General features: G+C 68.0%; 1 protein-coding gene across 4 annotated transcripts; it reads left to right on the top strand.

Moving 5' to 3' along the window:
- Positions 1-303: 303 nt before the first annotated feature.
- Positions 304-7511, top strand: OGFR (opioid growth factor receptor). Of its 4 annotated transcripts, none has more exons than XM_038572810.1 (7): positions 304-518; positions 2681-2749; positions 3312-3390; positions 4129-4207; positions 5068-5134; positions 5678-5826; positions 6371-7511. In XM_038572810.1, the coding sequence occupies exons 1-7, from the start codon at positions 345-347 to the stop codon at positions 7215-7217; spliced, it is 1464 nt and encodes a 487-aa protein (XP_038428738.1). In that variant the 5' UTR covers positions 304-344; the 3' UTR covers positions 7218-7511. The 4 variants fall into 4 exon arrangements, with proteins under 4 accessions (XP_038428738.1, XP_038428739.1, XP_038428740.1 ...); XM_038572811.1 differs by lacking the exon at positions 304-518 and adding an exon at positions 886-1096; XM_038572812.1 differs by lacking the exon at positions 304-518 and adding an exon at positions 886-1081.
- The last annotated feature ends 2513 nt before the right edge of the window (positions 7512-10024 follow it).

Genomic DNA, 10024 nt, shown 5'->3' on the forward strand with positions numbered 1-10024 from the left:
CCGCCCCTCGCCCCGCCCACCAGCCCGCCTCGCTCCTCCAGGCCTGCCCCGGCCCCGCCCACAGACTCGGCCCCGCCCCTCGCCCCGCCCACCAGCCCGCCTCGCTCCGCCAGGCCTGCCCCGGCCCCGCCCACAGGCTCGGCCCCGCCCACAGGCTCGGCCCCCGCCCACCAGCCCGCCTCGCTCCTCCAGGCCTGCCCCGGCCCCGCCCACAGACTCGGCCCCGCCCCTCGCCCCGCCCACCAGCCCGCCCCCGCCCCGCCCCCCGGCCTGGGCCCGCCCCCGCGCTTCCTCCCTCGCTCACTTTCGCTTCCGCCCGAGCGCGGAGCCGCCGCCGCCCGAGCATGGACGACCCCGACTGCGACTCGACCTGGGAGGAGGACGACGAGGAGGACGGCGAGGGCCCAAGCGCGGCGGGCGACGAGGACGGCGAGGCCGGCGCCCCGGGGGACGCGGACGCGGAGGACGAGGACGAGGACGAGGAGGACGCGCGGCCGCCGCGGCCCGGCGCGCTCCAGGTGCAGCCCCGCCCGCGCCCGCAGCCCCCGCCCCGCCCCCGCCCCGCCCCGCCCCCCAGCCCCGGCCCGGCCCGGCCGCGGGACCGAGCCGACCCTCGCTCGGGGTGCCGCGGGGACCCCCGGCCACCTGCCGCCCCGGCCCCGGCGCCCCCGCCCCCGCCGCGGCCCCGCACGGCTCCCCGCAGGCCCCGCACTTGCCCGAGCTAGGCCTGCACCGGCCCGGGCTGACCTGGGGCTGCCGGTGGCTGTCGTTACCAGCTGACACTTTTGTTACCGCCGATGGCCTGTGACCAGGGGTTACTTTTGTCGCAGCTGCTTACTTGTTGCCATGGTTACTTTTGTTGCTCTAGTTACCCCTCGTTACTACCAGTTACTTTTGTTGCCACTGGTCCTCTGGTTACCACCGGCTACTCTTGTTACTAGCGTCGCTGCTCCTGGCCGGTGTTGGGGGGCGCTGGCACTCCCCGGCCTGGCATTGCGCCCCCGTGCAAGGACGGGGTCCGGCTGGGCTTCCGGGCAGCATGGAGGACCTGGCGCCGTAGCTGTCACTTGTGGAGGACGGGGTGCTCGCCTCGCGTGTGGGTTTGCAGGCTGCGGGTCTCTGGGCCGGATTCTCCGCCCGGCAGAGGAGAGCTCTGGTTTGAGGGCGTATCCGTGTGGGGCAGGGGTCGGCGAGAGGGGCCCCGCGGCCAGGAAGCCCGGAAGGCCGAGCGCGTCTGCGGTGTCCGGGGCAGGATGAGCTTCTTGAGGAAGCAGGCCCGGGCACAGGCCTGGAGTCAGCTGGGGTCCGGCGCTCGCCCTGGGGCAGATGCCCACTTGGTTGAGTGCGAGGACACTGTCCTGGCCGTAGTGCCACGGGCCCCACTCCTTAAGCAGTGCTCTGGCACCTCGGCCACCCCGTGAGATGCCCGCAGTCCTCTGACTTCTACAGCTTCTGTCCCTCTGCGAGTCCCAATCCCCGAGCCCCCCACCACCACCCCGTAGCACCCCCAGCTGCCCCGCACTGGGCCGTGGCATGGCTGTTTGGTGCCCTCTTGAGCTGACCTGGGGAAGCGCCCAGGGGGCCCCAGGGAGGACGAGAACAGGAAACTGATGGTGGGCGGGGCCAGCTTCTGAGTTTTGCTTTCTCTGCTCGCCCTGGGCTGGCAGGCGAGGACATCACCAGCTTGGGCAGTTGGGCGGAGAGGCACCCCCAGACCCTCGCTGGAGCTCAGAACCATTTGGAGCATCTTGGGGAGTGGCCATGGGGCCAGAGCCAAGGGGCGCGGTGTAGGCCTGGCCTCCTGACTCCCCTCCCAGTGCTCTTTTGCTCCTTCCAGGATCCTGGGACCCAGGTATTTCCGTGGCTGGAGCTGTCCCCTCTGGCCACGCCCAGGAGCTGTCTCCTCTGGTCACACCCAGGAGCTGTATCTGCCTGGGCATTCTCCTCCCCAGCTGCAGTCAGACCTCAAGCCAGGCTCAGCCTCACTAGTGCTTCCCACCCTGTAACGGGGTGGATCAAGCTGCGTTTACCTAGCACCCTGGTCGCCAGTTACTTCCATCCTTCCCAGGCCCCCGGGGTGCCCGGGCTGCAGAGACAGGGGCTATAGGTGTTGGGGGAGCAGCGGGGAGATTCTGTATCTTGCTGAGAAGCCCCCTTCTCCCCCACAGCCATAGGCCTGGAGGCCAGGAGACACAGGGTCTGGGCCGTGAGCATTGAGGTTGGGTAGAGACTGGCTCCCTGAGCCTCAGTCATTCATTCCTTTGTCAGACAAGTGTTTGGGGCCCCTCCCGGGGTGGTCAGCTGTGAGGCCACTGCCCTTGGGGACACGAGCCTAGTGATAATCTAGAGCACAGTGCAGAGAGGAAGAGGCGGGGAAGTTCCCTGAGGGAGGTCCTGGAGCTGTGGCCCAAGTGAAGGTAGCCAGCACGTATGGGAGTAGGAAGTGGGGTGGGGTGCACCCCAAGAACGTGCCGGTCAGCCTGGGAGTCCTGAGAGCTGGGGCGCGCAGCAGGGCCCGCGCAGGGGGCAGGCCTTCCCCGATCCCTCCCGTCCCCTCTGGTTTTGTCGATCACTGACCCTGGTCCTCGCTGCCCTTTCTATGATGGGGGCTCGCTAGGGGTGGGTCCTGCCTCCTGGTGGGTCTCCCATGGGGGTCTCATCCCCTCTCCTCTCTACGCAGACCAGGATGCTGGGGTCCCGAAACTGGCGAGCCATGCGGGACACACGCAGGTACCGGCACCAGTACCCGGTAGGTAGCAGCTGCCCGTGGCACCCTCACACCTCGGCAGGCCTCCTGGGACAGAACCCTCCCACCCTCCACCCAGGAGAAGGCCGTCTGGGCAGTGTGTCCCTCGGCCCCTCTTCTCAGACGAGGTCCCATGTCCCTCCTGGGGCGCCGCTCCTTTCCCTACTCAGTGTGGCAGGCGCAGCCGGCCAGCTGTCTGACCCTCAGCACCCTTGCCTGTCCACCGAGGGGACCAGCAGGCCACGGCACCTCCCCACAAGGCCCCGCATGTTGGGGCCCATGCTGGTGGCATTCCTGTAGCCCTCAGCCCCGCCCTCCGCACCGTGAGTTTCGGGGCGCAGGTGTAGGGGACCCGCCAGCCCTGGCCCACGCTGGTGGGGAGGGGAAGGTGCTGGTCCCGGGGAGCTGCTGTCCTCCCTGCAGGTGGGGCGCCCAGGCTGAGGACATCGGAGGTGGGCGGGCCGAGAGCAGACCCGCCTTCCCCGGGGAACATTCTAGTGTGAGGGCCCAGGAGGCAGCCTGCGGCTGGAGGCGCTCCGACGGGCACCCTTCTCTGGCTCTCCAGGATTTGATAGAGCGGGATGGCAACGGTGACATGCCAAACCTGAGTTTCTACAGAAACGAGATCCGGTTCCTGCCCAACGGTGCGCGCCTGCTGGGCTGCCCCAGCTCCGTCGTGGGGGCGGCCGCCCTGCGGGGACCTCGCCAGCCCGGCCCCGCGGCGCCCCCGGAGGCCCCCAGGGGCCGCCCCGGGTGTCCTGGGAAGGGCCAGCCCTCCGGTGGCTCCTGCGCTCTGCTGCCTTAGCGGAAAGCCGCGTGCACACTCACCAGGAAGAGCGCTTGGTACATTTTTAAATGGTTGGAAAAGACTTAAGGTGGAATGGCATCGCGTGACGTGAAAATTATATGAAATTCAAGTGTCCGTGGCCGTTTGGGAGAGTCTGGCGGGACCGCCCGTCGCTCGAGCGTTGCCTGAGGCCGCCTTCCCACTAAGCGCAGCAGAGGACAGCGGCCTCCACGCTTCCCTGTCCGGCCCTTTGCAGGACAGCGGCCGCCCCCGGGAGGCCGGGCCGCGGGGTGGGGTTCTGCGGGAGGTCGGGGGTCAGCCTGCAGGCCGTAGTTGGCAGGGGGCGGGGAGGCCAGCTTTCCGCAACGGCAGGTGCGGCCCGGAGCCCCGTGTCCTTCCCCCCAGGGGCCTCCTCACCCTCAGTGAGCAGTGAGCTTCCCATGTCCAGACTGCAGAGAAATCAGGGGCCTTGTCTGGGGAGTGATGTCACAGGAGGAGTGTAGGCTTCCGAGCCCCAGGGTCCTTGGGGGACAGGGGAGGGAAGAGGCGGGCTTCCAGCTGCTCCTCACTGACATGTCCCCGCGGGGGCCCCCAGGCTGTTTCATCGAAGACATTCTTCAAAACTGGAGGACGGACTATGACCTCCTCGAGGAGAATCACTCCTACATCCAGTGGTGAGTGGGGGGGTTGGGGGGCTGGGGCGGTCTTGGGGAGCAGAGGCCCTCTGCCTTTCCAGAGCCTGCCTTAGGGCGCTCGCCTGTGCTCGGGGGCCCCACTGTCCTGCAGGCTGTCCCGAGCCTCTGAGGCTGGGAGCCCGAAGCGCACGTGAGGGACAGAAGGAGCAGCAGGCAGGCCGGCCTCCGGGGTGGGCCCCGGTGCCAAGAGGCCGCGTGGACGCTCTGGGTGGCAGGGTTCTGACAGTGGCCTCAGGTGATCCTTGCCGGCACGACTGCCTTGGGGACCCTTGACATCGCCCCACAAACACAGGGTGCATTTGAAGATGGCGTGTTGGGGGCCTCCCCTGGGCACAGAGCATCGTGGGGAATAGCTCAGCATTGATGACAAGACAAAGAACGTAAAGAGGAGGGGCGCCTGGGGGGTCGGTCCTTAAGAGTTTCGGCTCAGGTCGTGATCTCAGGGTCCAGATGGAGCCGGTCAGCTCTGTGCTCAGCAGGGGACTGAGACTTCTCGCGCTCTCCCTCTGCCCCTCCCCCACACGCCCACACTCTTTCTAAAAATAAATATATCTTGGAAAAGAAAGAATAAAGAGGAGAGCCTGGGGCGCCCTGCCCAGGGCTGTGAGCAGGCGCACAGACTTCCTGGCACGTGTACGCCCCGTGCCCAGCCCCTAACCCTGCCTGCAGCTTTCCTGCCCTCACCCCGGCCTGGGACTCGTGAGAGCCCACATCACGCAGTCATGCAGCCGGCCCTCCTGGGCTTGGGCTGTGAACCCAGGGAGGGTGGTGAGCGTGTGCCCGTGGCCGGGAGCCCGAGTTTGCCACCGATGGGACCTGTGCCGTGTCCTCTCCCACAGGCTCTTCCCTCTGCGTGAACCCGGAGTGAACTGGCACGCCAAGCCCCTCACGCTCCGGGAGGTCGAGGTGAGCTATGGAGGCTGGGAAGCTGTGCCTGCCCCGGGAGCCCCTTCCCTCCACGCTGGTCCTTGCCTCTGCCCCCGGTGCTCCCCCCAGGCTTCTAGAGAAATCTGGCTTTCTCTAGCAGTTTGCCCCAAGTCGGGGAGTCCAGGGCCTGGGCTGTGCACAGAATCATGATGACGGGGCTTCGTCTCACCTGGCCGGGGCGGGAACAGGGCACTCTGGGAGGGATGGGAGGCTCGGGGGAGCCGAGGACACAGGGTGTGTCAGCCGTGTGCTCAGCCCTGGGGCCCACTGAGCTGTCCCAGGGGATGGCAGATTCCTCTGGGGGCTAAAGCAGACACCCCAGGCCCCTGTGAGACCTCTCAGCAGCTTAGACGAAGACTTCCATCGTGAATGCTTCTCTGGGCTCCCGCACCCTATCCCTTGACCCCAAAGTCTGAGTGGAGGCCTCTAGATGAGCCAGGGCCCCAGGGAGGCGTCAGCCAGCCTGGTGTGCCAGTGAAGGGCCCTGAGCTCCCCGCTGGCCTGGGGGGGGGTGTGTTCCAGGCATTTAAAAGCTCCAAGGAGGTCAGGGAGCGGTTTGTCAAGGCCTACGAGCTCATGCTGGGGTTCTACGGGATCCAGCTGGAGGACCGGGACACGGGGCAGGTGTGCCGAGCACAGAACTACCAGAAGCGCTTCCAGAACCTCAACTGGTAAGGACTGTCCCTCGCCCCTCCCCAGTTGAGGGGGCTGGGGCTGTGCTGGGGTCAGCGGGTATAGGGGGGCACTTTGGGGGAGGAGGGACCCTGGGGCACCGGGCCAAGGGACTGAGGCTCTAAGCACCCTCCCTGTTTGCAGGGTTGGGTAGCCCCAGGTGATAGGGTGTGAGGAACCTAAAGAAAGTCCTACAGTCAGTGTCAGTAATGTTGCTCCTCCACCTGCTGGTGTGGGGCAGGGTGCCCACTGCTCAGTGAGCTTTGCAGGCACAGACCCCGTCACCCCTCCCTGCTGAGAAGCACTGGGTGGGGAGGAGGGCGGGGGTGAATCCGCTGATGACACGCGGGTAACAGCCCCCGTGTGAGTCCCAGGACTGTGGAGGGTCCCCCCCCCAGCTCTCCTGCAGCACGGCCGGGGGAGGAGGGGTTCCACAGGGCCAAGGGCTGTGTCACAGCCCCACCTGCACCAGCCGGCCCAGGCCGAGAGGGCGGCGGAGACTGCGGAGGGTCCCCGTGCCACCAGCGCCCTGCTCCCCCGCAGGCACAGCCACAACAACCTCCGCATCACGCGCATCCTCAAGTCCCTGGGCGAGCTGGGCCTGCCGCACTACCAGGCGCCCCTGGCGCGCTTCTTCCTGGAGGAGACGCTGGTGCGCCGCGAGCTGCCGGCCGTGCGCCAGAGCGCGCTCGACTACTTCGTGTTCACCGTGCGCTGCCCGCGCCAGCGCCGCCAGCTGCTGCGCTTCGCCTGGGAGCACTTCCGGCCGCGGCGCAAGTTCGTCTGGGGACCCCACGACAAGCTGCGCCGCCTGCGGCCGCCCCCCGGCCCCGGGGACCCCCGCCCGCCCGCAACGGCCGGCGGGGCCGAGGACGGGGAGCGGGGAGGGGGCGCGGGGGGCCACGGGGAGGCGGGCCCGGAGCCCCCGAGCCCCAAGGAGAGCAAGAAGAGGAAGTTAGAGGCGAGCCGGCGGGAGCAGGCCCCGGGGGAGCCGGGCGCACAGGGCGCCTCGGACGTGGAGAAGATCGCCCTGAACCTGGAGGGCTGCGCGCTCAGCCAGGGCGGCCTGGGGGGGGGCGCCCAGGAGCGGGCCGGGGAGGCCGAGCGGCCCTGTCCCCAGCCCCCGGGGCCCAAGGTGGCCGAGGAGGTGAGGAAGAGAAGGAAGGTGGACCAGGGCCCGGGCGGCGGCGCCCCGGGGGACGGCGGGGAAGACGGCGGGGAGGGGCCCGAGGGGGCCGAGGGGCCCGAGGGGCCGGGGTGCGCTGAGGCCAGGGAGGCCGAGGAGGGGGTGCAGGAGGCAGAAGGCGGGCGGGGGCCGGAGCAGGCCGCCCCGGGGAGCTCAGCCGGCGCTGGACCCCCGGTAGATAAGGAGGCCGAGCCGGGGTCTTAGCCCAAACCCCGGAAGCCTTAAGGGAAGTGTGCCCGCGGCCCCCTGGCCCCGCCGCAGCTCTGGGGACCCCCGCTCACTCTTGCAGCAGCGCAGTCGCGGGCAGCGGGCCGGGCATCAGTGGGACGGACTCGCCGGACTCAAATCCTCTCACCTCACACACGCCCGCCTCCCTCCTCTCTGCCCCCGCCCCCGCCCCTCTTTGTAAATTGGCCCCTAAGGGTCTGGGGGTGGGAGTGGGGTTCATTTTCTTAGTCTGGTGCCGAGGCCTTTTCTGAATAAACTCATTTGACTTTGCGGGTCGGTCGTGGACAGCGGTCCTGTGGGCAGCCTGGGCTGGGGGGGCGGGGGCCCTTCCCTGAGCGGTGCCGCTCCTGGGGCTTCCTCCCCTTGGGCAGCGGCCAGGCCAGCGGTGGCACCACTTGGCCGTGTGAGCCGCCGGGGAAACAGCAGTGGTACTGAGCCCTGGACACACGTCCGTCCTCTGGGCCCCCGGGCCGCACAGCCTCCTGGGGCCCTCAGCCCCGTGCCCTTGGTCCCTTGGCTGCCTTTTGTCACTGGCTTAAGAGTGAAGCTGGGGGCTCGCGCACAGTTCCCTTGGGCGGGCTGGGCGGGGAGCAGTGGTTTGGGAGTGCCCTTGCCTGCCCTGACTTGGGGTGCAGTGTGGCACCTCAGGGTGAGCTCCCCAGCCTTCTCTGTGGCCCTGTCTCCTCTGTCCCTACCCTGGCAGCCACAGCAACCCTCCACACCCGGACGGCCTTCGGGGCCTCCTTGACCACCCCCCGACCTGGCAACCTGGCGTGGGCATAGCGCCCCTCCCGGTCCTCAAGGCACGGCTGGCTCTCAGCCAGGGTTTGTCCCCCGGGACCAGGACCCTCCCTTCCTGACACGCTGGCATTTCTGCATCAGCACCAGCGGGGTGCGGGGCCTGCAGAGGCCCACGTGCTTGCCTTTGAAGAAATGAAATGATGGGGGTCACAGCTCTCGGGGGGTTTGTGGGGACACAGTTCCCTCTGAGAGTTACTAGCTTGATTTGGGCTCCATTCTCATGAAGAGCGTTGATGGTTAGCTCCTGTCCTGGGGGGGGGGGGGGACAAAGTCATCTTGGGGGAGGGAAAGCCCCTGAGTTAATGTTCCCCAGTGCAGCAGCTGGGGAGGGGTGTACCCCGTGCCGCTGACCCACCCCCGACCCCCACCTGCCGGGATGGGCAGGACCAAGGGTGCCTGAACTCCTGTTTGGCTCAGTGACGGAGTTTCCAGCACAGAGGGGAACCTGAGGCACCAAAATGAGTGGGGACGTCCAGCACGGAGTCTTCAGCAGGGTCCTGCTGAACCCCTAGTAGTGAGAATCCTAAGACTGGACCCTTATGGGGCACAGGTTCAATAAAGCAGCACAAACCTGGGAGGGAGAGCCCCTTGGAGCAAAGCTAGGAATGGTGTGTGGGCCCAGCAGTGGGGACCTAGGGCCTGGCAGGCAGCTCTGGCCCCCCCGACCGCCTGCACACTGATGGATAATGCTTTGGTTTTGCCTGGTGGCACCGGGTGTGGGGACTGCTGTGGCCGCTGGAGCTTCGAGGCGGGGCAGCTCTCCATGGGGAGGGGCTGTGGAGGGAGGGATGGGTGGGGGTGTGGGTGGGGCAGGGGTTCAGGCACCACGTCCCTCCCTTGACCCCGGTGAAGGCCAGCTGGGCGTCCTCTGAGTCTGATCCAGCATGGGGGTGGGGGAGGTGGGCCGGGCAGGTATGGCCCAGGGGAGATGGGGGGGCTCCCCAGGCTGCGGGCTTGGGGGTCGGGGTGGGATGGCCCGCCTGTCTGAGGGTGTCCTAGGATGACCGAACTCCGCTGGAGGGCAAGAGCTTTCGAGCTTCCCTGGGCCCCCCCCCCCACCCGGGATGGAATCCACGCGCACCCTCCCATCAGGGCCGCGGCTGTGTGGGAGGGAGCCGCCCAGTCTACCCCAGTGGGGAGTGAGATCTTGCCTGAACCCCTTTGCTTCCCCCTCCATCCCTTGCGTTTTCTACTCACTGCTCCCGTGGGAACCCTCGGCACCTCAGAAGTCCTGGGTCCCCCCCCCCACGGAAATGAAGCCCATGTACAGACTGGTCCAGAGTCGTGACTTTCTCAGGTGTCCATCGGTTACAGATCCGACTGTCCCGACTCCGCGTCGCTCGCTGTTGCGCTTGGCTAGTGAAAGAATGAGGGAGAGCAGAGTTCCTGCAGCTGTAAACCCGAGAGCAGCTTGTCCCGGGGAAGTCAGGGTTCCCACCCGGCTGTGGGCCGAGAGCCTGCGAACTCAGTGGGCCTGTGGGTGACCCGGGTCGGAGAGACCCCGTGGGGGCCGCCCTGCCGTTCCTATGCCCTCCCAGGGTGAAGCAGAGTTTGCCCGAATCCAGGGCCCCCGGGCTGCCCGAGGCTTGTGAAAAGCGGGACCGGCCGACAGCAGCCTTAGGGGGCCCGTCCCTCAGCGCCTTTGCTCGGCCCCACGGCCCTGGTGATGCTTCCCTCCTCTGCCAGGGCCACCACTTCGTCGCGCTCGGGGGTGGGGGGGTGGGGGGGCAGAGCCGGAGAAGAGTGTGGCCCTTGCCGGGGACGGAGGACGTGATGGACCGACCATCCGGAGAGTGACAGTTTGGAGACAGGCCCCCAGGGATGGGAGGCTCGGCCCTAGACTTCGGAGCAGGGACCAGCTGTAGGGGCCCCGTCCTGGGGCTTCCTGGCCTCGGGCAGCCCGGGAGGTCCCCCTGGGTCGAGGCTCCGGCCGCCCCTCCTCCAGCGGGGCCCCTCGGGGCCATCCACACCCTGTCGAGGAA

Source organism: Canis lupus, chromosome 24, assembly GCF_011100685.1.
Source record: "Canis lupus familiaris isolate Mischka breed German Shepherd chromosome 24, alternate assembly UU_Cfam_GSD_1.0, whole genome shotgun sequence".
Classification (NCBI taxonomy): domain Eukaryota; kingdom Metazoa; phylum Chordata; class Mammalia; order Carnivora; family Canidae; genus Canis; species Canis lupus.

Coding starts and splice junctions, on each gene's coding strand:
- OGFR (XM_038572810.1), top strand. CDS start 345: ATGGACGACCCCGACTGCGACTCGACCTGGGAGGAGGACGACGAGGAG. Junction 2,750..3,311: donor GGTACCGGCACCAGTACCCG/GTAGGTAGCAGC, acceptor CTGGCTCTCCAG/GATTTGATAGAGCGGGATGG. Junction 4,208..5,067: donor AATCACTCCTACATCCAGTG/GTGAGTGGGGGG, acceptor CCTCTCCCACAG/GCTCTTCCCTCTGCGTGAAC.